Below are 27,776 nucleotides of genomic sequence, written 5' to 3' on the forward strand. Positions count from 1 at the left end.
TGTTCACAAGTTCCGTGCTCAAGCTGTTAGGCTTGCTCTAACAGACTGTATGGCTACAAACTGTCCTGCGCAGACCACTGTTCTGTAAGACAACTTATTTTGCACAATTGTATATTTTTCTAAAGTCCATTTTTTGCTTACAAAAATTTTTTTTTTTTTGCTTCCAAAAAATATTTTTCTAAAGTCCATTTTTTGCTTACAATTTAACTTATGTCTTAATAAACACACAAAAAGTTCAATTGTTTTGTTTTTATTGACATTCTTCAGATGTTGGACATCTATATACACACACACACACACACACACACACACACACAAATATAGTGACTTGTTTATGTACACAATTCACAGCTATGCAACAGCTGTACAGATGTATTTGGTGATACAGTAAGTGAGCTAAATTTTAACAGTGCAAACAATGCCACAAAAAGAAAAGATTCATGCCGTTGTCATGCCGACCGAGGCTGTTGTGTTTCCCGCTTGTGGTCTAGTCACTCGTCACTTCCAGAAGGGGCAGTGCTGAAGTAAGTAGCTCGAATACGTAGCTCAATAGGGTATACATGCACTAAGTAGCTCGGCAGAAATCGCATAATCTAGGTCGTGTAGCTCGATTCCGAGAAATCAAGTTCGGTTCAATTTCAGCCGAATTAAGGTGTATACATGGCATTTTGAACTTCGATTTCAGTCGAGCAACAGCAGAAATTCGATTTTCTCTATGTGCATGTAAACGCACTGAGTGTGTCAGCCCTGTGATGACCTGGCAACTTGTCCAGGGTGTACCCCGCCTTTCGCCCATAGTCGGCTGGGATAGGCTCCAGCTTGCCTGTGACCCTGCACAGGATAAGCGGTTATGGATAATGAATGGATGAATGGAATATATCTGATATCCCATGAAAAAAAAAGCCCGCCAATATTTTACCATATGCATTCACCACGAATTTGAACTTTTCCATGTTTTGTTGTGTTACGATCTGGAACCAAAATAATCACGAGTCTTCGCAAAATGACCCATAATATTGAAGTGGAAGGATGGTATAGTTTGCAAAATTATTTACAGATGCAGTTCCCAAGTATTCACCCCTGTTGTTGTGAAACCCCTCAGTAAGTAATTCTAGAAAGAGACAGACATAGAAACGGCAGCAAATTTTTGCTTGCTAATAAAGAATTGTTTACAATTGTGTCATTGTAACTTTTTGTTTTTTCAGTAGCTCAGTTTATGGCTATGTGTTCATTTCTCTATTTCGCCCCCTAGTGGAATATCAGAGACCAGCTCCTTTTTCAGAATCTTTACATTTATTTACAGTCCATAAGATGATTTTAATTTGAAACACAAATTTGCTTAGTCAGACTTGAACCTTGCACAAGCTGTATGTTCAGCACCCCTAATCTAACGCTTCACATTACAAGTTCTGCAAATGGGAAATTCGACTGGTTCACGCTCTCTGTGTGTGTGTGTGTGTGTGTGTGTGTGTGTGTGTGTGTGTGTGTGTGTGTGTGTGCGCGCGCGCTTGTTTCAGTTGCAAAACCTCCAGGGATTCGTTCTAATGCTGTTCTTTGCTTCCCGTACACAGTACCACATGCTCCAAGCTCTAAATCTGCCCTCGATGAACTTTGCCACCAAAGCATTCTCTTGATCAAGGAGGAGGGTGGTGTAACGAGTCTCTGTTTTTTGTTTCTCGACTCCAGGCAAGAGTGTGTGGCCACAGAGGAGAACCCACAGGTGTTCTTCTGCTGCTGTGAGGGCAGCTTCTGCAACGAGAGGTTCACACACCTCCCCGATGTGAGCGGACCAGGTGAGCAAATTCCAAACGATCTTCGCCGCTGGGAAATCACAGCTCTGTTTATTTATTCGGCTTTGATTTTTTTTTTTATCAGCACGAACACATCTTTCGATCCCTCGTGTTAATATGTACTTATTAAAACGCGTTCGTTTGAAAATGAGCTCGTTAAATCAGTGGGTGCAGGAACTGAACATATAGCAGCAGTGAACTCGGTCACGGTAATCACATCATTTTCTCGGGAGGTGGCACGCTTTTCTTTGTGTGTGTAGGTTTTGTTTTGGGTTTTTTTGTGTGTGTGACTGTAGGAATCTAGGTAAGGAATATGCAGTTCACATAAGCGTTTTTAAAAGCCATATAATGTTCTCTATAACATAAAGCACTGATTTGGTCTTGAGGATAAGTGCAGTGGAGTGAGGGGGAGTTAAAACACAACATGATCTTATTACTTGGTTCAATATTATTAACATTTGACACGCAAGAGTCGGTGCATTTTGACGGCAGATTATGAAAAGCAATAATTTTGTCCTCTAAGTGACTCATATTGATGTATCGTGCACAATATATTCAAAGACATAACTAACAAGGTACTGTGAAAGGTCGCGTTTGCTTTCAACTTAGCTATTGATTTTTCACCTGTAACCCGTTTGCTTGTATATCACGCATATCGTAACGCATGTAACTGCTTTCGTCCTCACATCCTTCACAACCACTTAAGTCTGAGTGAAAGAGTCTCAGCTTTTAACTGCTCACATTTTGACACCTTTAACCTACAGGGACACTACAGCTCGCGAGGGGTTATCGATGAGAATGAGGCGCTTTGGTGGCGATGCATGGCGATTATACAGGCGAGATGAGAGTTGTGGTTGGTCACACAGCAGGTGAACACTTGACCGTCACACCTCTGCTCGCTCACAAGACCCAGTCGTTATGGGAAACACCTGATGCTGATTTGAGCACAATCAGCACGCGCATATAAGGACACCGAGGCTTTGCGAAGTATTACCATTATCACAGTCACGTTTGTTTCAAGCCATGTTTATGACTGTTTTCGTTTGTGGGGTTTTTTTGGAAATATCACGCCTGCTAATAAACACTATTCCTGCATTTCGATCCGTCTACTGCCGTATACCTGACACAATACTTCACAAAGGCTGTGTCCGAAATCACTCACTCGTTCACTCCTCCCTACTCACTATATAGGGAATTAATATATAGAGGACTATATAGTGAGCTCATTGGTAAAATGAAAAAAAACGCTTTCGGACGCTACCCCACCGCGCCATTATTTACGTCATTACTGTCGCACAATTAAAACACGCCAGATCAGTCGGCTGGTGGGTTTTCAAAATAATAAATACATGGATGTATTTTTGCGATAAATGCACATTATACTGAACGAATTTCCTACATTAATAAATAAATACAAAGTACGTTGTGTCTGCTGTATCTTTCAGCTCTTTTAAATCAAGGCTGAATACTTTCTTTCTTCTTTGCCACTGCCTTTTATTAAATCAAATTTGAGGCTTTTGATTAATTCCTCGCATTGCACTGTAACTTTTATTCTTGTATTTTATCAGTCTTGTTCTATTTTAGCTCATTTTCTATTCTCTTGAATGTCTGTTTATAACGTGTTTCTTCCTCCGTCCATTCACCCCAACACACTTTTTTCTTTTTTTTTTTCCTTTCAGCATGACCACAATGCATGATGGTATATATTGCTCGGCTAGTGACCATCGGTTGTTCACTACTTTTCACGGTGCATTTGTGAGATATTTTGAGTGCACTATATAGAGTGTAATAATTCTCACTATACATTTGGACAGCACTACAAAATGGCAAACTCACCATATAGTCCACTATATCATGAGTAGTGAGTGATTTCGGACACAGGGAAGGTTTCTGTGAAAACAGTGTCCTTATACGCACGTGCTGATTGCGCTCAAATCAGCATCAGGTGTTTCCCATAACGACTGGGTCCCAAGCGCACGCGCAATGTGCGCCGAAGGATCCCTGAATGTAATTGCACTTTTCAAGTCTCGAGGAGGGTTAGGTTATGCTGAGTCGCTGTGTTGAGGCTCCTGCGAGCATCGGGGACATGGATTCAAGACAAATACATCTCAAGAAGGTTCCCTGAGCTTCGGGAAGCATTCCCAAACCCATCTGCCTGTATTTGCCGCTTAGTTTGCCAATGAAAATACCACCACCAAGTTTTTCGTGACTGTTTTGGCCACTCACGAGGTGGGGAAGCACCAAAAAACAACTCACGAAGGTCACAGAACAGTTGCCATGTGTTGGACGATTGGTGGAGATGCTACCAATTTTTCGTCGCCAAGTATTCGCAAACCCATCACGAGCTGTAGTGTGACCAGGGCCTCAGATTGGAAAATTGGTGAATGGTGAGATGATGTGTTCCACACAAGAACTGGCATGTTTACATGTTATACAAGATGTAGATAAATCCATATCATGTGTTGATTATTTTTTCCCCTCTTTGGTTGCTATGCTACAGACTCTCAAGAGTATTTAGAGCCAACAATGTCCATGGCAGTTTAGCAAGGCGAAGTTTGATGAGCCTCCTGCCAACATTGTGCTGCCTCTGTGGGATTATCTGTAGAATCAATGCGCTCTCTCTCTCTCTCTCTCTCTCTCTCTCTCTCTCTCTCTCTCTCTCTGTCTCTCTCTCTCACCTGTAACATGGTGTTGTGTGTTTGCTGCCTGTCTCAGTGATCGAGCCCCCTCCTGCTGCACTCTCTCTGCTGAATGTATTGGTGTACTCCCTGCTACCAATCACCATGCTCTCCATGGCTCTTCTGCTGGCCTTCTGGATGTACCGCCATCGCAAGCCTCCCTACGGCCACGTCGACGTCAATGAGGTTTGCACCCCACTTTCTGTCCTTTTACTCCAAATCTTAATATCATTATTTATAGTTTTCCCCACAGTACGCTTTCCACGTATACGCCATATGACTATTCTTATCATATTCCTTTTCCATTCGTAATTGACTGTCGTTTTTTTGTTTTGCTCTCCTTTCCCGTCCTAATTTAAAGCCCGTCTATCTATACAGATGTTCAGTTCTGTATTTTTCATAATGACTGTCGCCATCTAGTGGTCGTTTCACCAAATGTGACTCCAGTTTATGATTTCTGGTTCAAGTCTCTGTTCATTGAGGTCATGGTTTTCTGAACTGTTTTAGTTAGAAATCATAAATAATTTGTAAATCATACTCGCAGTACTGCAAAGATAACGACAAGGAAATCAGCAGGAGTTCTTCTCGATGTAATATTGCAAAGCTCATGTTAGATTCCTGTTAGAACACGTGCAGCAACCAACTTTGTTCATCCTTGCAATAAAATGACCATCACATTCAGAGTGTTTTGTGTCATTGTCTTTGCTCAGGACCCAGGTCCAGCCCCTCCGTCTCCTCTGATAGGGCTGAAACCCCTGCAGTTGTTGGAGATTAAGGCTAGAGGGCGCTTTGGCTGTGTGTGGAAAGCCCAGATGATGAATGAATACGTAGCTGTGAAGATCTTCCCCATTCAGGTTTGTTCTCATCCTTTGTTGTTGTTTTGCAGGAATTGCATTCCAAAGGTTTCAAGCTGCTGACCAAAAAAAATAAATAAATTAAGTTTGACCCACAGACAGCACTGTATACTGGAGAGCAGGGAGACTTGGGACAAGTTTTCAGCTTTTATAGATTGTGTGAAATTCTTTGTAGGTAGCGTCATCTTCATATTGCATTAAAGAGGAGTTACTATACCCTCTTACCACAACATTAGTTTCTCAGTTTGACATATACTGGCCTTCAGGGTTCACTTTTTCTGTCATTATTATTTGCAGAGAGACATGAGACATTATGTTGGGAGACTTGGAACAGAAATAAGGGTGTATTCAGACCAGGATAGTTCGATAGTTCACTTGCTTTGGTCCGAACCAAATGTTTTTTTTATTTTTTCATTTTGGTGCAGTTCGCTTTCACACTGTACATTTTAGTAAGCGGACCAAAATCTGTCAGCAAAGCCACGCGCCCTGAGGTCGTTCAGCTATTGGTCAGAGACGACACGCGCACAAAGCATTGAGTTCAAAAGTAGTCATGGAGGCTTTCCGTGCTGTTATTCTTTTTAATGTCATCAAAGCTATATGTTTTTTCCAGTTTTTACTCTTTTCACAATTGTGCGATTACTATGCTGTTGTACAAGTAATTTATCAACGACGACTTCAAAGGGCAAGGCGGCTACGGAGGATAGCGCTGATGAGCGCACATCATGTTGTGACAGTTCTGGCTCTTCACGCCAGACGGAGGAGGTATGTGTCGGGATATTCGCCTTATCCATCGTAATAGATGAATTTCTTTTTTGCGTCACTAGTACCGCCACTTTTTGAAAGAATGTCCCTGATTTTAATGTAGGTCTGACGGAGTTTCTTCGCTTTTAGCCGACATTGTTCTGGGGAGCGCGTGAACCCCTTCTCCTTCATTTTCTCACTGAATACAGCAAACACGTCGGCATTTTTGTGTGTTCTCTCCAAAAGCTCAGATATGTGGACATCTGCCCAGATATCCACAAGGGTACGCGTTTCTTCCTCGGCCCACGTTTGCCCCCTACTCATTTTTTGTACTCTGTAGTCTAGCCTACCACTGGTCTGAATGACTGAACGACTGTTGTAAGGTTCCCTTGACAACCGAAACAGTGTTTGCACTTTGCGGTGGAGTGTCAAGACTCTGTTTCCCATAATGCTCGACAAACGACGGAAGCTCCCGAGGTACAAAAAAGCAAAACTGTCGGATTAGGTCCGGTCTGCTTTCACACCTCCAAAAGATCCGCACCAGGGTTCCTTTGGTCCGGACCGAGTCCGACCTTGCAGCTCGGTCTCGGTCCGCTTGTTTGGTCCGGACCAGAGTTCGGTGGTTTGTATTCAGACCAACCCAAAAGGTCCGGACCAAGGGAAATTTGGTTCGTTTGGTCGTTTGGTCCGGACCAAACAACGTAGGTGTGAATACGCCCTAAAATACCTAGGCCTACATGTTTAATTTTTATTGATTTATCAAAACCTGTAACATATGAACTGTATGAACACAATTCTGGTACAGCGATTGAAAAATGTCAGTTTACCCAAAACCTGATTAGACAAAACAGCTCCATTCTCAAGAAGGAATGAAATAAGTTTAATCCTCATGCAGGGACACGCCCACATTTTAAACAGTTTTATATTTGTAAACCACAAGGAAAAACTTGCAATATGATGAACTGTCCCAACTCTCCCTATCTGGCCATTTAAAAAAAAAATCCTTAAATGTTTTTCCACAGAATTTAAGTTTAATAAATAATACTGTATATGGTAACTCTGGGCTACGTACTTTAAAGGAGAACTGAAGACAATTTTTTTTTATTATCAAAATTGTATTTATCTCATTTTATTAAATATAGGAATGCATTTTTGATAGCCATTTTGTCACTGTTGTAGCAAGTTATGAGCGTTTGAAATATGCTCTGTAATATATCAGTCCGGGCGGCACGGTGGCGTTGTGGTTAGCGCTGTCGCCTCACAGCAAGAAGGTCCGGGTTCGAGCCCCGTGGCTGGCGAGGACTTTTCTGTGTGGAGTTTGTATGTTCTCCCCGTGTCTGCGTGGGTTTCCTCCGGGTGCTCCGGTTTCCCCCACAGTCCAAAGACATGCAGGTTAGGTTAACTGGTGACTCTAAATTGAGCGTAGGTGTGAATGTGAGTGTGAATGGTTGTCTGTGTCTATGTGTCAGCCCTGTGATGACCTGGCGACTTGTCCAGGGTGTACCCCGCCTTTCGCCCGTAGTCAGCTGGGATAGGCTCCAGCTTGCCTGCGACCCTGTAGAACAGGATAAAGCGGCTAGAGATAATGAGATGAGATGAATATATCAGTCCATATGTCAAAGCAATGGCCGTAAACGAGATTCGTTGAGACCTGTGCGAGACCTCGTAAGACGGAAGTAAAACGTACAGCGGAAATCAAAGTGACCGACATCTGCCAAAGTTCCCTGTGTCCGAAATCGCTCACTCATTCACTACTCCTTACTCCCAATATAAGGAATTACTATATAGAGGAAAAAACACTTTCGGACACTAGTCCGTCACGCTGGTATTTACTTCATTACTGTCGCACAATTAAAACATGCCAGATTAGTCGGCTGGTGGGTTTTCAAAATAATAAACACATGCATGTATTTTTGTGATAAATCCATATTATACTGAGCGTATTTCCCACATTAATCAATACAAAGTACCTGCATTTTTCAGTTTTTTTTAAATCAAGGCTGAATACTTTCTTCTTTGCTGCTGCCTTTTATTAAATCAAATTTGAGACTTATAATTTGATTTCTTTCAGCGCGGACAACACTACAAAATGGCGTCCCCACTATATAGTGCCCTAGACAGTGAGTAGGGAGCGATTTCAGACACAGGGGTAGTCAAAAGACGCGCGCGCCCTTTTTCGAACGCTGATGTAATCAAGCCGGAAGTTTTGTTTGTTTTGATAGCGATCAGGAAAGTTTGAAAAAAAGTAGGCAGTAATCGCCATTTAAACTCATTTTTGTGCAGTATTTCGTTTGGAAAACAGTTTTCAAAATGGCGGCACTGACACCTGGCTGACACTTCACGTTTCGAAGTCTCGCACAAGTCTCGTGAAGATCGCGCGGATAAGCGACGCCTGCCGTGGACCAAACGAACTAAATTCAGCATGGCTAAAAACAAAATAGGCCAATAAGTATAATATTTAATTGCAATGAGTTGCCAATACGAGTCACGATATAAGGTTACTAAAACCAAAAACATAATTAAATAACACGTTAATTAAGAAATAAAGCAAGTTTAAAAATGACTTCAGTTCCCCTTTTAATTCCTAACAAATCCTGAATTCACCAGCGTATATTACACCATAGAATGGAGATGGAGGCAAAGTAGAAAATACAAGCTTTGGTTGACTATAAAATATTGAACTGTACAAACCTTACTGCAGTGTCCGGCTTCGTGGCTCCAAAGGAAGTCGGTTACTCTAAGGGGCAACATCTAACTTCTGATGTCATCCAAAACCCGGCTGGGTGAAATTGATTTATGGAAATACAAACCATCCCAAGTCTCCCCCCCCCATCCTAAGTCTCCCCGCTGTCCCTTGCTAATGACCACATCGCTGCTGAAGTCTTCATTCTAGCAGATCAGGACGTGTTGATTATTTGTCTATTAGAGCAGCGCTGACAGTCATACTGAACGCCTGGTTAATCTCAGGTTGATATTAATGCACTTGTTCTGTTGTTTCTATAGCAACAGCTCAATCATGCCCCTTTACCACCAAAGCAGTTCCAGGGCTGGTTCGGGGCCAGTGCTTAGTTTGAAACCGGGTTTTCTGTTTCCACTGACAAAGAACTGGCTCTGGGGCCAGAAAAACCGGTTCCAGGCTAGCACCAACTCTCTGCTGGGCCAGAGGAAAGAACCGCTTACATCAGCGGGGGTGGGGGGGGGGTGGAGTTGTTAAGACCGACAACAATAGCAAGATCGTGAAAGGTCGCCATTTTTAAGCAACGAGAAGCAGCAGCTGTACAAACGCGAAGTCATCCATTATTGTTGTTGTTGCTGCTTCTTCTTCTCCGTGTTGCTGTTGCTTCGATGTTCATGCCAAGGTTTATGCAAACGCAGCGATGTAACTGACGTATACAGCGACGTAATGACGTGGCTTCCCTTGGCACCCCGAGCTATGGAAAAGCAAACTGGTTCTCAGCTGGCTTGCAAGTTGAACGAGTTGTGAACCAGCACCAGCACTGGCCCTGAATCAGCCCTGGAACTGATTTGGTGGAAAAGGGGTATCACAGGGACTTGTATTGTGGACCTTTCATATAATCGAAACTAAATAATAAATTGATTTAAAATGACATCAATGAAAAACGGTTCATGATTGACATCAGTGAGGAGACATTAGTGTAACATTATTGGAAGGAGTCTCCAGTGGCGGCACTTTGTAACAGTCAGGTCAAGCTGGAAGTTTAGGTTTTTAGGATGGAGAACTTTAAGGCCGGCGAGGGAATGGCTGCTTATAATGAGAACTAACTTTAAGTCAATAAAGAAGACAGGAGAAAAGAACACCATCACCTTTTTACCACATTAAAGGACATGAATGGATACGCTAAGCATTTTATCTGCAAGTATAACAAGGAGAAAGTACCACCAACACAAGAGTGGAAAGGATTCGCCACTTAAAGACGTGGCCGAGAGAATCCGACGCATATTAAGTCGGCATTTCATCAGATCCAATATTAAGCCAGTCCAAACGCTGAAGCAGAGCTTATCAAAACCAAAAGACCGCATTCCTCAAGAGAAAAACACGGGCGTCATGTACCAGATTCCTTGTAAAGACTGTAAGGAAGTATGTTGGTGAGACTGGAGAGTCACTTCATACAAGGATAAAAGAACATAAAGCAAGTTGGCTAAACGTGAGACCTCGGCTTTAGCTGACCATGCCAACAGCCCGGGCCGTGATGTAGCATGGGATAACAGCAGTGTACTCGTTTCTCAAGACCATTGGCTAAAGAGAAAAATTGCTGAGTCATGGATGATCGCTAGTGATAACTATGCACTGACCAACAGAGACTGTGGCAGGAAAATACCTGAAAGTTATCTGCCTTTAATTAAAAAGATATAATTAATAGCATGTGAACTTCGTCAGGTTTTTAGTTTCGCTCATAGCATTTATTTATTTATATCCTTTTTCCCCCCACTTCAATGTTTCTTGGAGATTGTTTAGTTTTACAAGCACATGACCCATCATAACGCAAGTGATTAGTTTAGTTGTTGTTATTTTTGATTGAACTAGTTTGTTGATGTTTGTAAATGAATTACATTACATTTAATGGCATTTAGCAAATGCTGTTATCCAGAGCGATGTACAACATACCCAGAGCAGCCTGGCGAGCAGTTGGGGGTTAGTCGCCTTGCTCAAGGGTACTTGAGCCATTCCTGCTGGTCCAAGGAATCAAACCTTTTGGTCCCAAAGCTGCTTCGCTAACCATTAGTCCATGGCTTCCCATTCTTTTCCTCATGATGGACTGTCAGTCCAAAAGCTCAGAATAAAACTTCGTAAATTTATGTGGAAGACATGTTTTTATCGACTTAATATGATTCCCACATACAAACAGACTTTGGATATAACATCATCATCTTCCCCATTTGGGTTTAAAAAACACTTAGGGTGCTTCTGTTAGCACTCTGTCCAACAGTCGCAAGAAGTCCGTTTTATCCATCATTGTCCATCTTATCTGCTGGGCATCCATACCCAACAGATTCTCAACCTTAGACCATCTTGGTGATCTGACCTCAAAGAGAGGTTGTTTTTGCAAGCAGTCATTGCCCATCCTACAGATGTGCGCTATATATGTATTTAAGTTGCTGTTCGTAACATGTCAGCTTAATAGGTGGGGTGTTGGTCATCTCACGTAGGTCTGCATTTGATAGTCTGAAGCTCCAGTCCACGTCCCCTTCGACATCAGCGTCTCGTGAGTCAGGAACATTCTTTCGCTCGAAGCCACCCTTTATCATTCGACGCAGGAAGCCATGCCATACAACCTCAATTTTGTTGACATCATCAGCAGATACCCACCATACTTGTACACTGTATAACAGGCGGGATCGAACACAGGCTACAAGGAATTTCACCCTAGTTGACAGTAGGACGTGGTGGTCTGTTAGAACATGCTTTAGTTCGTTCCATTTCTGAAATGCCGCACCAATCCTTGTACCGAGGAAGTGAGAGGTTTCTGCATTTGAGTTACTGATGTTGTGTCCAAGATATTTCAAGTTGCCTACATCCTTGGTCTTATTACCACCGAGCGAGGCAAGTCCTTTCACATCTTCACTAACATTGAAAGCCATTGTTTGTTTTTACATATGACATTTCGAATCTAAAACGGGTCATCATAGATTTGGAGAATTGTTTGCAGTTGTTCAATGGATTCGGCAAAGATAAGCTAATCGGCTGCGTACGATTCTCCCTTGTCACAGGTGCTTTCTTGCATAACAAGAACTAACTTGTTTCGTTTTAGGTTTCACAACATTACATACAACTATAAATACACAAAAACATATTCTTTACTTAATCTCATTTCATCTCATTATCTCTAGCCGCTTTATCCTGTTCTACAGGGTCGCAGGCAAGCTGGAGCCTATCCCAGCTGACTACGGGTGAAAGGCGGGGTACACCCTGGACAAGTCGCCAGGTCATCACAGGGCTGACACATAGACACAGACAACCATTCACACTCACATTCACACCTACGGTCAATTTAGAGTCACCAGTTAACCTAACCTGCATGTCTTTGGACTGTGGGGGAAACCGGGGCACCCGGAGGAAACCCACGCGGACACGGGGAGAACATGCAAACTCCACACAGAAAGGCCCTCGCCAGCCACGGGGCTCGAACCCAGGACCTTCTTGCTGTGAGGCGACAGCGCTAACCACTACACCACTGTGCCACCCATTTTTACTTGATCAAAAATTGTAATTGTTAACCAAGTTGCTGTGGTATGAGAGGAAGAAAACATTTCAGGACAGCTGGTTATAAGAAAATAATGAACTCGGGGCAGTAACAGTATCTCCACTTCACGTCAGGCCACATCACACCACCCTGTTGTTGATTATTTTCCTATTCCAGCACATTCTGTCATTTTGTTCTTTCCATCCTTTATTCAGTACATTTTGTTAGTTAATGCTTATGCCATTGTTTTGTTTTGTTTTCTTTTCTTTCTGTTCTTCAGGATAAGCAGTCGTGGCAGAACGAGCGAGACCTGTTCACCACGCCGGGGATGAAGCACGAGAACTTGCTGCGTTACATTGCTGCTGAGAAGCGCGGGACCAGCCTGGAAATGGAACTCTGGCTCATTACCGAGTTCCATGAAAAGGTCAGAGGTCAAGTCTAAAATTCAGTTATGCACTGGTGGCAGTTTAACACACAGCAGCATTAAGAACACGTGTAGGTTTATCGTTGTTTACTCTCATACCCGAAATATGCTCTTGCAGTCCCGCTGACACGCTTATTTATTTTGATAACAAATTTTTGCTCAAGGCAAGTTGTTTTAGTGGATTCCCAACGTTGCGTGTTCTGTGTTAATGTTCCGTTGTTGACACAACATTCATCTTGAAGTAGTTGTTGCCATTATGAAAATGCATAAATTGGGAATCCATCGGCAGCCGTCGGTGTAGGTACAGGAATGAGGTAAAGAGACAAATCTAATGGTCAGGTGGAGGAATGGCGGCGTTTTATTATGCTTGACAAATCCAGTATGAACTAGAAGCCTCCACAGTGGCCTCCAACACCTGCTCAAGTGCTGTGCTGCTTTTCAGTAAAGTGTCTCTTTTCATTCATGCTTAAAGGGGAACTGAAGTCATTTTTAAACTTGCTTTATTTCTTAATTAACGTGTTATTCAATTACGTTTTCAGTTTTAGTAACCTTATATCGTGACTCGTATTGGCAACTAATTGCAGTTAAATATAATACTTATTGGCCTATTCGGTTTTTAGCCATGTTGAATTTAGTTCGTTTGGTCCACGGCAGGCGTCGCTTATCCGCGTGATCTTCACAAGACTTGTGCGAGACTTCGAAACGTGAAGTGTCAGCCAGGTGTCAGTGCCGCCATTTTGCAAACTGTTTTCCAAATGAAATATTGCACAAAAACGAGTTTAAATGATGATTACTGCCTACTTTTTTCAAACTTTCCTGATTGCTATCAAAACAAACAAAACTTCCAGCTTGATCACAGCATTCGAAAGAGGGTGCATGAGTCTTTTGACAACGTTGGCAGATGTTGGTCACTTTGATTTCCGCTGTATGTTTTACTTCCGTCCTACGATGTCTTGCACAGGTCTCAACGAATCTCGTTTACGGCCATTGCTTTGACATATGGACTGATATATTACAGAGCATATTTCAAACACTCATAACTTGCTATGGCAGTGACAAAATAGCTGTCAGAAATGCATTCCGATATTTAATAAAATGAGATGAATAGTATTTTGATAATTAAAAATTTGCCTTCAGTTCTCCTTTAACTGCATCAGTGGTGTTGATGTAAATGCATTTTAAATCGACCTTGTGCCGAGTTTTCAGACGTTCTCTGTTCAACAGGGTTCTCTGACTGATTATCTGAAGGGCAGTGTTGTAAGCTGGAATGAGTTATGTCACATTGCTGAAACAATGGCTTGTGGCCTGGCCTACCTTCACGAAGACGTACCACGGTACAAAGGAGAAGGCCCCAAACCTGCTGTTGCTCACAGGTAAGACAAAAGGGTACAGGTGTAAAACGCCGGTCGGGTTAGGACCATTTGTTCTTGTTAATATGTGCAAGATTTAAAACATGATTGTGTGATGGATCCCGCTGAACCTGAATGTCATAACTGTTGTTTGTGAGCTGCCTGGGAAAACCCTTCATGTCGTGAAATTTCGACGTTTTCATATGCTTTCCAGGTTTCTCTTTTGTACATATCTTGACCAGAAATACAGTTAAAACATTAAATTTCTTGTAACCCTCAAAAGAAAAAAGGGATACGGTTGCATTTAAAGATTTCAGTCCAGCGTTTTAACAGCTGGTATCTGATTACTGGAAACTGAATAAATTAGACTTGTTCTGTCTCACTGTGTCATCAAACGACTTGATCTTTCCCATTGCGTTAGTTAAAGTGCATATCACGGGTAAATTCAGGAGCAAGATCAATGTAATTCTCCTATTTTATATTAAACTTTGGTCAAATATCTGTCACATTTTGCATTTTGTGCAATTTTTTGACCTTGCGCAATACCAGAAAAATTCAGTTGAAATCAAGCCATTTGAGGCGAATTGGTCCGCCTCTGAAAAAACTTGGCATTTGGATTTCCCGGGAAACATTGATTTTCGTGATGTCGTGTGCGGGACGCCTCCCTCTGAATCCTATGTCAGCGCTGGTTTGTTTATGAGAAAACGACCTGGTGGTTTTCTGCAAATTTCTTCAACGTTATCATGTAATTATTAAAATGGTTAACAGATGTATCGTAGGAGGGTGTAGCAACACCAATCTTGATGGGATTAGTACTCATCGTTTCCCAAAAGACCGGACAATGAGAGAGAAATGGGAGCGCTTGGTCTACACAGGCTGTGCACTGAAACCGTGCAAAGCTCGCGCAGCCTGCTGGCGCTTCTGCAGATAACGTCACGAATCTGGCTCCAGACTCCCTTGGGATTTTTCCAGACGCGTTTTGTTGTTTTATTTTTTTCTGCTGTAGACAGATGGCCTTGTGCAAAATTACCCTTCTGGATGAGTGTGAAAAGGGACATACAACCCCGATTCCAAAAAAGTTGGGACAAAGTACAAATTGTGAATAAAAACGGAATGCAATAATTTACAAATCTCAAAAACTGATATTGTCTTCACAATAGAACATAGACAACATATCAAATGTCGAAAGTGAGACATTTTGAAATTTCATGCCAAATATTGGCTCATTTGAAATTTCATGACAGCAACACATCTCAAAAAAGTTGGGACAGGGGCAATAAGAGGCTGGAAAAGTTAAAGATACAAAAAAGGAACAGCTGGAGGACCAAATTGCAACTCATTAGGTCAATTGGCAATAGGTCATTAACATGACTGGGTATAAAAAGAGTATCTTGGAGTGGCAGCGGCTCTCAGAAGTAAAGATGGGCAGAGGATCACCAATCCCCCTAATTCTGCGCCGACAAATAGTGGAGCAATATCAGAAAGGAGTTCGACAGTGTAAAATTGCAAACAGTTTGAACATATCATCATCTACAGTGCATAATATCATCAAAAGATTCAGAGAATCCGGAAGAATCTCTGTGCGTAAGGGTCAAGGCCGGAAAACCATACTGGGTGCCCGTGATCTTCGGGCCCTTAGACGGCACTGCATCACATACAGGCATGCTTCTGTATTGGAAATCACAAAATGGGCTCAGGAATATTTCCAGAGAACATTATCTGTGGACACAATTCACTGTGCCATCCACCGTTGCCAGCTAAAACTCTATAGTTCAAAGAAGAAGCCGTATCTAAACATGATCCAGAAGCGCAGACGTCTTCTCTGGGCCAAGGCTCATTTAAAATGGACTGTGGCAAAGTGGAAAACTGTTCTGTGATCAGACGAATCAAAATTTGAAGTTCTTTATGGAAATCAGGGACGCCGTGTCATTCGGACTAAAGAGGAGAAGGATGACCCAAGTTGTTATCAGTGCTCAGTTCAGAAGCCTGCATCTCTGATGGTATGGAGTTGCATTAGTGCGTGTGGCATGGGCAGCTTACACATCTGGAAAGACACCATCAATGCTGAAAGGTATATCCAGGTTCTAGAGCAACATATGCTCCCATCCAGACGACGTCTCTTTCAGGGAAGACCTTGCATTTTCCAACATGACAATGCCAAACCACATACTGCATCAATTACAGCATCATGGCTGCGTAGAAGAAGGGTCCGGGTACTGAACTGGCCAGCCTGCAGTCCAGATCTTTCACCCATAGAAAACATTTGGCGTATCATAAAACAGAAGATACGACAAAAAAGACCTAAGACAGTTGAGCAACTAGAATCCTACATTAGACAAGAATGGGTTAACATTCCTATCCCTAAACTTGAGCAACTTGTCTCCTCAGTCCCCAGACGTTTACAGACTGTTGTAAAGAGAAAAGGGGATGTCTCACAGTGGTAAACATGGCCTTGTCCCAACTTTTTTGAGATGTGTTGTTGTCATGAAATTTAAAATCACCTAATTTTCCTCTTTAAATGATACATTTTCTCAGTTTAAACATTTGATATGTCATCTATGTTCTATTCTGAATAAAATATGGAATTTTGAAACTTCCACATCATTGCATTCCTTTTTTATTTGTACTTTGTCCCAACTTTTTTGGAATCGGGGTTGTACTTTCATACAAAAAAAAACACGGAATTGGTCCAGAATATGCTCTTTAAACTGGCCCCTTACCCAATATGATCTTGAAATATTAGGGCTGTCAGTCGATTAAAATATTTAATCATGATTAATCACATTATCTTCTAGAGTTAACTCATGATTAATCGCACATTTTTAAAAAATCTGTTCTAAAGGTACCTTAAAAGAATATTTTTCATGTTTTTGGTGAGTGGGAGTGGGCTTTATGCAAATGTATGTGGACAGGTCAGGAAGGATAAGGCTGGACACGGCAAAAATTAGATTAGATTAGATAAAACTTTATTGATCCCTTTGGGAGGGTTCCCTCAGGGAAATTAAGATTCCAGCAGCATCATTACAGATAAATAGAGAAAAGAAATAGAGAAAACTTCTAGATAAATTAAAATAAATGAAGTATTTACATATACAAATATAAAAGAATAAGATATGGGGGAGGGGGGGAAAGGGGGAGAGAAGTGGGGTTAGTGTGTGTGTGTAAGCAGGAAAGATATTGCACATTTATATTGCACATTGTCCGGTATTGCTTATTGTCAGGCTAGGCTACTGCTCCTTCCCGTCCTCTGTCCTCCTGTTCCCCCTCCTCCCCCCCAGAGAGGAGTTGTACAGTCTGATGGCGTGAGGGACAAAGGAGTTTTTGAGTCTGTTAGTCCTGCACTTGGGAAGGAGCATTCTGTCACTGAACAGGCTCCTCTGGTTGCTGATGACGGTGTGCAGAGGGTGACTGGCATCGTCCATGATGTTCAACCTCTTCTCTGCCACCATCACCAGAGAGTCCAGCTTCATGCCGACCACAGAGCCGGCCCGCCTGATCAGTTTGTCCAGCCTGGATGTGTCCTTCTTGGATGTGCTGCCCCCCCAGCACACCACGGTGTAAAACAGGACACTGGCGCGGACCCGGCGCCGTGGGGGGGCAAAAGGGGGCGTCGCCCCCTCGTGGCTACAGCCCCGCCCCCTCAACGGAGACTCAGATCACTTAATTGTTTTCTTATGAAAATATAATGTATTATAGACGTATTAATAATTTGCATTTTCAAATACGAAATATTAAGTGGTTGCGCATTGCACAAAAATACATTTCACATAAATCACTACTAAAACTGGCACGGTAGAACAAATCTGATTGGTTGTTATGACACTTACAAGTGCACTGTCTCTGCAATATCCTGTAATATGCAGTCAAGTGTACGGGAGTAGTCTTTCCCCCACCGAATTAAACGAATTCAATCACAATATTGTGAATCCATTTTCTTTCTTTGTAGGCTAAGTTTATCTCCATTTATGTTGGTGTATGTGTTCATATATGGTCCGCTTTGTGCGCAAATAGCGTAAGAATATGTGTCGTTGACGTCACCCCCCCATGCAGCGGGGGTGAAAATTAATCACTTCAGAGTGTTTTGTCCCCTACACGCCTAAACTGGGATTGCGGATTAAGTGGTTAGCGTTGACTCGGTGCGAGTCAGGAAGGCTATTACTGGTGCAGCCGCGGGGTCTGTTGATTTTTTTTAAATTATGATTTTGGCCGCCAAGCCAAGTACCTTAGACTTGCATTGACGTTTTGTTTTCATGCCGCAGAGCTATTTGTATGTATTTTAAATGTAAAGGACTTGCCTGTAGGTTTGTGTGTGTTGTTTTATGTTTGGCATCTTTCCGGTTGTAACGCGTGTCTGTGAGAAAATTGGAGGGGAGGGTTAACAGGTGGGCACGGGAGTTGATAAAGCGCAACTGCCCTGGTAATATGTCACATGATTTTCCCGTACTAAAGCAACCTTCGGGGCCGTGGTTTTGTGGTTGGCGCAGTTAATTGTTTGAAACACATTGTCAGACCGCCATCACTACTACACACTATATGAAAAATATTTGCCCCCTTGCGATTTCTAATTGCCCCCTTAGTAAACTGTTCCTGGCACCGGGCCTGCACTGGCGACCACAGACTGATAGAACATCCACAGGAGTTTCCTGCAGATGTTAAAGGACCGCAGCCTCCTCAGGAAGTATAGCCTGCTCTGTCCCTTCCTGTATAAGTGATTGGTGTTGCAAGTCCAGTCCAGCTTGCTGTCCAGCCACAGCCCGAGGTACGTGTAGGAATCCACAGCCTCCACCTCGACTCCCTCGATCAGAACTGGTCGTGACCTTGGTCTGGACCTCCCAAAGTCAATGACCAGCTCCTTGGTCTTCGTGGTGTTGAGCTGCAGATGGTTCCTGTTGCACCATACAGCAAAGTCCCTCACCAGGCTCCTATACTCCTCCTCTCTGTCGTCCCTGATACACCCAACGATGCCAGTCATCGGCAAACTTCTGAATGTGACACAGCTCCGAGTTGTAGCAGAAGCAGAGAAATGATTTTTGTGGGTATTTTATTCCCTCACTGCATTTAAAAAATAAAGCAGTGTTAACTTTATAATTTTGAGGGTTTAGTACAGTTCAGTGTGAACAAAACAATCTAGTACTTTCCTCTAGTTCTGTCCTGAACTTCCAGCCTCAAACTATGCGATAAATAGAACTAAACACACTCAGTGATGTGGACTCTGGACAACAGTAGTGGCTGTGTTTTAAATAAAGAAACTAAAAATACAAAACCCAGATCAATACATTTGTTGAGCCACACAGCTCGTAAAGATGTTTTCCAGTGAAATGCAAAAACTCACTGGGAAATGTACAGAACATTCAGGAGCAAAAACTGCATTTATAAACACTTTTACATTTAATTTTTAATAGAAACGTAATTGCGAGAACTACTCGCCAGAGCAATTTACTTCGTCTCCCTTTGGTGCGGACTGAAACTGCGAAGCGCGCTTTTTATTATCATGGTTGTACTGTTTTTAATGATCATACTAGTTTGTAGTGGAATATATATATATATGTGTGTGTGTGTGTGTGTGTGTGTGTGTATGTATATATATATATATATATATATATATATATATATATATATATATATATGTATGTATGTATGTGTATACTTTTAACTAAACTTTTTTTTATCATTGTTTAAATAATCTTAGTATTATTATTATGAAGTTTTAATGTAAATAATATTTTAATCAATTTTTTATTTTTACCCAGGGCTCCTATTGATAGCAGGTTTGCTCTTGTGGCTACCTGATTGGACTACCCTGGGTGATTTATCTTTTATTTTTAAATAAAGGTGTTATCTATCTATCTATCTATCTATCTATCTATCTATCTATCTATCTATCTATCTATCTATCTATCTATCTATCTATCTATCTATCTATCTATCTATCTATCTATCTATCTATCTATCTATCTATCTATATCACTCACACCTTTCTCAGAATAAAATAAACTCGTTCAGACACACACACACACACACACACACACCTGGACCTTAACACATCTTCTTTTCTCCCCTCTGGACCATCAAAAGCATTAAAAAAAAACCTTGTACATTTTATGAAAACAGTCAGAATGCAACAATATCAGTTGATTCTGTACATAAGTGCACTTTATCATGATTTACGCCAACCAACTACTCGCTACATCACTCACTCGCACTATGTCACTTCCCGATTTCCCAAACTATGGGGGAGGGGCAGAGAACGTACATGTGTTTAATCAAAGCGTGAAAAAAAATCAGTGGCGTTAAAAGTGGGTTGGCTCCCTGTCGAAAAGAGTCTGGCACATTGGTGTGAACCATATTTATAAAATCATACATGGTCTCTCTGCACCTTATCTTACGTCTGATATTGTTCAAGTACTGTACAACTGTACTGTACAACTCCTCTCTGGGGGGGAGGAGGGGGAACAGGAGGACAGAGGACGGGAAAGAGCAGTAGCCTAGCCTGACAATAAGCAATACCGGACAATGTGCAATATAAAGTGCAATATCTTTCCTGCTTCCCCCCCACACACACACACACTTATAAGTGGCCGGCGAGGGCCTTTCTGTGCGGAGTTTGCATGTTCTCCCCATGTCCGCGTGGGTTTCCTCCGGGTGCTCCGGTTTCCCCCACAGTCCAAAGACATGCAGGTTAGGTTAACTGGTGACTCTAAATTGACCGTAGGTGTGAATGAGTGTGTGAATGGTTGTCTGTGTCTATTATGTGTCAGCCCTGTGATGACCTGGCGACTTGTCCAGGGTGTACCCCGCCTTTCGCCCGTAGTCAGCTGGGATAGGCTCCAGCTTGCCTGCGACCCTGTAGAACAGGATAAAGCGGCTAGAGATAATGAGATGAGATGAGTTTCCTCTATTTCTTTTCTCTGTTTATCTGTAATGATGCTGCTGGAATCTTAATTTCCCTGAGGGAACCCACCCAAAGGGATCAGTAAAGTTTTATCTAATCTAATCTAAAGTGGCTGATGTACATTCTTACAATACTCGTTTTAGCCAATACAGTTTAATGATCCCTAAGTTCCTGAGTCATGGTCAAAAATCCTTCCTGTTCAATGCTGTGAAACAGTGGAATAGTCTGCCGCCTCAGATACAGTCAATTCAGAGCTTTCAGTGTCTTAAAAGGACTGTTAAAAGGCACTTTTTACAAAATCCGTAATTGTCTTTTTATGCTATTATTCTTAGTAATATTTCTCCTGATGTCCTAGTCATATGCTTATGAGCGATTTCCATTGTCAGTATTTCTAGTCTGTTTTTTACCTTGTTCCTGCCATCTTGAAACTTTACTGTGGGACCACAATGGAAATAAGTGTATTTTGCACTTTTTTTGTGTAATCCTTGGCTTAGTTTCATGTTTTTCTGTTGGGGTGTATATGCGTACGGTATAGCTGATTTGCATGTTATTTTACTTCAATAAATTCAATCAGTCAATCAAAAAGAATTTGCGTTAACACGTTATCACGTTAACTTTGACGGCCCTATGAAATATGCATTTATAGCATCTTAAAGCTGAATTGTCAAAGTATGTTCAAAATGTAAAGAAGGCCAATCTTTCCAGAATTGAGTTGAAACGACATGTGATGGGTTTTCCTAGCTTATCAGACATGATGCTGTTCATTTCAGCTCATTAAAACTCATATTCATGCTAACTTACAGGGACTTTAAGAGTAAAAACGTGATGCTGAAGAACGATCTGACTGCTGTCATCGGTGACTTTGGGCTGGCGGTGAAGTTCGAGCCTGGAAAAGCTCCAGGAGACACTCATGGCCAGGTAAGAAAGGAAGACTGGAATACACTGGGTTTGAATGAAGCGGAACAGCTTTAGAAACTGTTAATATAACACCAGAGGTGGACAGTAACAAAGTGCATTTACTTGAGTACTGTACTTAAGTACACTTTTTGAGTATCTGTACTTTTACTTGAGGTTTTTTTTTTTGGAAACTTCTGACTTTAACTTCACTACATTTGAAAGACAAATATCGTACTTTTTACTCCACTACATTTCTTATCGAGGTCCTCGTTACTCGTTACTATGAAGCAGCTTTGAAAGTGGATGTTTTTTTTCTTTTCTAAAACGTGATGGTTTTTTTGCAGGTGACACTGAGACAGCCGATCAGTAATCACTAGGGTCACGTCACATCCATAGACTGTATAAAATCAAGTTCAGTTATTTCTCTACAGCGTTATTTGAACACAATCAGCTGATGGTAGAATGGAAGGAGGTGTTTTTTCTGGAGAATGCGCACACGCCCATGGCTTTACCTAGAACCCATGTTTCACTTTTCTGAAAGGATTAAAGATTCGTTTCGTTTTACATGTTTGCTTTGTTTGCCTAAAACGAACCACATCACGGCCTTCAAAAACTCGCTGTCCAACCTGCGGAAGCATATTGATGTATGTAAACGTTTTATTCCAAGAGAAAGCTTGTAATGAAGTTGTCTGTGCTTTTAGAGCCAGCAATAACGTTGCAGTAGCTATGCAGTCTGGTTAGTCAAATGACTTTCTATGGATTTGCCCACCAAGTTGCCATAGTCTTGTCCACGGCTAACGTTAACACACAGCTAGTTAACTTGGACACTGTTAGTTAGCATGTAAAAATGGAGTTATGCCAACATGAATAACGTTAACTTATCTGAAGCGCTTTCAGAAATATGTTTTAGCATAATCTTGCCAAATAAACAGAATGTGTCTGTGTCTATGTGTCAGCCCTGTGATGACCTGGCGACTTGTCCAGGGTGTACCCCGCCTTTCGCCCGTAGTCAGCTGGGATAGGCTCCAGCTTGCCTGTGACCCTGTAGAAGGATAAAGCGGCTAGAGATAATGAGATGAGATGAGATAAACAGAATGTAGAAATCTTTCTTTTCTAGTAACGTTAGCGACCCAATATGATTTCGAGTTTGAAGAGAGTCTGCTAGCATGTCAGGTGGAGTTTCACTGACTAGCTAGCTTAACGTTAAACCACTATGATGGCACAGCATGCGTTCATTTTGTAAATCTAGTCGGTTGCTTCAGAGGCATTAGGTTTTGTAAGCGTTGTGGCAATAATACAACGATGCGTTGACAGGAAATGTACTTTTAATACTTAAGTATTTTTAAAAGCACGTACTTTAACTTAAGTAAAAATTTGACTGTACAACTTTCACTTGTATCGGAGTAACATTTGACCAGTGGGATCTGTACTTTGACTTAAGTAATGAAGTTGGGTACTTTGTCCACCTCTGTATAACATGGTCCTATAGATTCTGCCCAGCCATGTTTAAACACAACCTTAGCGTTTTCTGCCAGCACATGATTAAAGCTGCACTACAGTTTTGTGTAAGAGTTTCATGTACTGGAGCAAGTTAACGTTTTGATTCTGCTTTTAGGTTGGCACACGGAGGTACATGGCGCCCGAGGTGCTGGAGGGAGCCATTAACTTCCAGAGGGATGCATTTCTGAGGATAGACATGTACGCCATGGGACTCGTGCTCTGGGAACTGGTGTCCCGCTGCACAGCCGCTGATGGTGAGCGCTCACAGCTCCTCATCAGAGAACCGAGACGCCATCATTCTCTCAACTTCCCATTCAGATGAATATACCATGTAGAAACGAGCATCTAATCAAGCAGTGCCTACATGAGTTTTTCAAGAGAATCAGGGTGGTTGTTACTGCTATTAATGAACTGAGTTAAGTTAAGAAACTGTCACAAAGCAGATCGTTTTCCTTCTTTATGCAATCAGATTTAATTATAAGAAATTGAACAATGTTAAAGTGTGTCCTCGATGTTTGTTTGGCTTGGTATCACAGTCTCTTTTACATTCATCACTGCGATTGTTCCAGTTGTTCCTCTTTGGGTCAGTTACATTTTGCAGCATGCTATGAATTAGGTTCTTAATATTAGTAAGGAGACTTTGAGGTCATCAAAACTACAAGTTGTAATCCCTTATTAAAGTCCAAGACCAAGTTGATGACCTCTGTTGAACATCCTGGTGCAGTGACTCTGGTCTTCTGAGCTGTCAGTGGTTTTGTGTGCAGGTCCAGTGGATGAGTACATGCTGCCCTTTGAGGAGGAGATTGGACAGCACCCGTCCCTGGAGGACCTTCAGGATGTCGTAGTCCACAAAAAGATGAGGCCCGTGTTGAAGGAGTGCTGGCTTAAACATCCTGTGAGCATCTCGCTGAACAGTTTCTGTTATTCACATAATTTTCAAATGTTTAGATTAGATTAGATATAAAACTTTATTGATCCCTTTGGGAGGGTTCCCTCAGGGAAATTAAGATTCCAGCAGCATCATTACAGATAAATAGAGAAAACTTCTAGATAAATTAAAATAAATTAAGTATTTACATACACAAATATAAAAGAATAAGATATGGGGAAGAGAGGGAGGGGGGAAAGGGAGGGAAAAGTGGGGTTAGGGTAAGTGTGTGGGTGTGGGGGGGAAGCAGGAAAGATATTGCACTTTATATTGCACATTGTCCGGTATTGCTTATTGTTAGGCTCGGCTACTGCTCCTTCCCGTCCTCTGTCCTCCTGTTACCCCCCCCAGAGAGGAGTTGTACAGTGTAGGAGGAATAAGTGAAGGTTCTGGGGTCGAACCTCGTGGCTGACGAGGGCCTTTCTGTGTGGAGGTTGCATGTTCTCCCCGTGGGTTTCCTCTGGGTGCTCCAGTTTCCTCCCACAGTCCAGTGGCATGTGGATTAGGTCAACTGGCTACCCTAAATTGCCCATCGGTGTGAATGTGAGTTTGAATGTATGTTCATCTCTGTGTTAGCCCTGTGAGAGACTGGCAACCTGCCCAGGGTATATCCCGCCTCTCACCCTGTGTCAGCTGGGATTGGTTCCAGCTTCTCCCGCGACCCTGACAGATAAGCAGAATAGATAATGGACTTAGATCATGACCTTGGTCACAAATTCTGCACGTTTCATCTCCAACCCCAGTTCCAAAAAAGTTGGGACGCTGTGTAAAATGTAAATAAAAACAGAATGCTATGATATGCAAATCATGGAAAAACTATATTTCACTGAAAATAGTACAAAGACAACATATCTAATGTTGAAACTGAGTAATCTTATTGGTGGTGGTTGTTTAAATATATGTTCATTTTGAATTTAGTGTCAGCAACACGTTTCAGAAAAGTTGGGACAGTGGCAACAAAAGGCTGGAAAAGTTGTGTAATGCTTTAAACAAACAAGTAAATAACAATTAGGTTGTTTGGCAAACAGGTCAGTAACATGATTAGGTATAAAAAAGAGCATCCCAGTGAGGCGGAGTCTGTCAGAAGTAAAGATGGGGAGGGGTTCGCCGCTCTGTGAAAGACTGCGTGGGCAAACAGTGCAACAATTTCAGAATAATGTTCTTCAATGTAAAATTGCAAAGAATTTGGGGATCACATCATCTATGGTACATAATATCATTAAAATATTCAAAGAATCTGGAGAAATATCTGTATGCAAGAGACAAGGCTGAAAACTGACATTGGATGCCTGTGATCTTCAGGCCCTCAGGTGACACTGCATTAAAAGCAGGCACGTGTCTGTAGTGGAAATCGCTGTATGTGTTAGGGTTTTGCTGGGATTCGAACCAAACCAGAAAAGAAAAGGCAAAAATACCAACGCTCAGAAGATCCAAAAACACAGTAAATACTAGGTCCAAAAAGAAAAGCAAAGTGCAAAACCAAAAAGACAAGGAACACGGTACAGAGGAAACTGGAGCTAAACATAACAGCACAAAGACTCCGTGACAAGAGAACTGAACTCAGGGGTATAAATACACAAACTAATTAAGGACAGGGCGGGGCAGGAAACAGGCAATAAGACAAAAACAAAAACACAGAACAGAGTGGTGACCTCCAGAGGCCAAAACAAACATGACCAGAAAAGGAAATAACAGCAGCCTCTAGAGGCCAAAACAGTCCCAGTCCTAACAGGACCCCCCCAGGAGCGTCTCCTGACATTCCCAGGACGATCAGGATGGGCCGAATGGAAGTCCCGACAAAGTTCTTTGTCTAGTAGGTCCCAAGCTGGGACCCAGCAGCGCTCCTCAGGGCCATAGCCCTCCCAGTCCACAAGATATTGGAGGCCCCCGCGAACCCGGCGGGAGTCCAGCAGGCGGCGCACGGTGAAAACAGTCTGACCCTGGAAGATGCGGGGGGTTCCTAGGGGCAGGGGCATACGTGGACATCAGTACGGGCCGCAACAGGGAAACATGGAATGTGGGGTTAATCCTTAGCGTACATGGTAACTGGAGCCGGTAGGAGACAGGGTTAACTCTGCGTACAACCTTGAAGGGGCCAATGTAGCGAGGAGCAAACTTGCGGTTCTCCACCCGCAGCAGAAGGTCCTTGGTGGACAGCCAAACCCGCTGCCCAGGGCGGAAAGTGTGGGCAGGTCTCCTATGGCGGTTGGCCTGAGTCTGGTTGGTACTGGAGGTCTGGATGAGTGTCCTCCTGACCTTGCTCCAGGTCTTGCGACACCGTCTCACGTATTGGTTGACCGAGGGCACCCCAGCGTCCTCCTCCTGGTCCGGGAACAGAGGTGGCTGGAACCCGAATTGGCACTGGAACGGCGACAGCTTGGTGGCCGATGACTGCAGGGTGTTGTGGGCGTACTCAGCCCATGGCAGCCAGGTGCTCCACGGGTTATCCATAGCCAGGCCTCCCAGGGTGGTTTCCAGGTCTTGATTGAGCCTCTCCATCTGGCCATTGGACTGGGGGTGGAACCCAGAGGAGAGGCTGGCAGTGGCCCCGATGAGCTTGCAGAAGCCGTGCCACACTCAGGAGGAGAACTGGGGCCCCCGGTCAGAGACGATGTCCTGTGGAAGACCAAAGACTCGGAAGACGTGATTAAATAGCAATTTAGCAGTGTTAAGGGCAGAAGGGAGTTTGCACAGTGGTATAAAGCGGCAGGCCTTGGAGAATCTGTCCACAATGACCAAAATGACAGTGTTACCTTGAGACTCAGGGAGACCCGTGATGAAGTCGACCGCCACGTGGGACCAGGGACGCCGGGGAATAGGCAGAGGATGCAGGAGACCCCGGGGACGCTGTCGCGGGTTCTTGGTTCTGGTGCAGACCTCACAGGACAGGACGAATGACCTTACTTCCTTCTCCATGTTAGGCCACCAGAAGCATCTTTTCAGGAAGTCCAGGGTCCTCCGAGCTCCCGGGTGGGTGGTGAGAGGGGAAGAGTGACCCCACTGGAGAACCTTGGCCCGGGCTTGACGAAGGACATACAGGAGGCCCGGTGGCCCCATCCCAGGATCAGGGTCCCGGCGTTGAGCTTGTCGAACGGTTTCCTCAATACCCCAGCGGACAGGAGCCACAATCCAGGATACAGGGATGATAGGCCCAACTTCACTCTCCCTGTTGTTGGGTGAGAACAGCCTGGAGAGCGCGTCCGGTTTGGTGTTCATAGAGCCCGGGCGGTATGATAGGGTGAAATTGAAATGGCTGAAAAACAAAGCCCACCTAGCCTGTCGTGGGTTCAGCCTCTTGGCTTGCTGGAGCTACTCTAGGTTCTTATGGTCCGTCCACACCAGGAATGGATGTTGCGCTCCCTCCAGCCAGTGCCTCCACTCCTCAAGGGCTCGTTTAACCGCTAGCAGTTCCCGATCCCCCACATCATAGCGGGACTCCGCAGGGCTCAGGCGGTGGGAGAAGTAAGCGCAGGGGTGCAGCTTCCCTTCCGAGTGTTGAGAGAGCACCGCGCCGACACCA

The 27,776-nt window shown here is 43.1% G+C and overlaps 1 protein-coding gene across 1 annotated transcript in view; it reads left to right on the forward strand.

Moving 5' to 3' along the window:
* The window catches only part of acvr2ba (activin A receptor type 2Ba), a 221,612-nt gene that overhangs the window by 188,248 nt on the left and 5,588 nt on the right, over window positions 1-27,776 (forward strand). The window contains exons 3-10 of the mRNA XM_060922426.1: window positions 1,687-1,793; window positions 4,506-4,654; window positions 5,179-5,322; window positions 12,547-12,690; window positions 13,915-14,063; window positions 21,735-21,849; window positions 23,444-23,582; window positions 24,093-24,223. Of these exons, the coding sequence (XP_060778409.1) occupies window positions 1,687-1,793; window positions 4,506-4,654; window positions 5,179-5,322; window positions 12,547-12,690; window positions 13,915-14,063; window positions 21,735-21,849; window positions 23,444-23,582; window positions 24,093-24,223 (1,078 nt within the window). The remainder of the gene's footprint in view (window positions 1-1,686; window positions 1,794-4,505; window positions 4,655-5,178; window positions 5,323-12,546; window positions 12,691-13,914; window positions 14,064-21,734; window positions 21,850-23,443; window positions 23,583-24,092; window positions 24,224-27,776) is intronic.

Source organism: Neoarius graeffei, chromosome 5 (genome assembly GCF_027579695.1).
Source record: "Neoarius graeffei isolate fNeoGra1 chromosome 5, fNeoGra1.pri, whole genome shotgun sequence".
Classification (NCBI taxonomy): domain Eukaryota; kingdom Metazoa; phylum Chordata; class Actinopteri; order Siluriformes; family Ariidae; genus Neoarius; species Neoarius graeffei.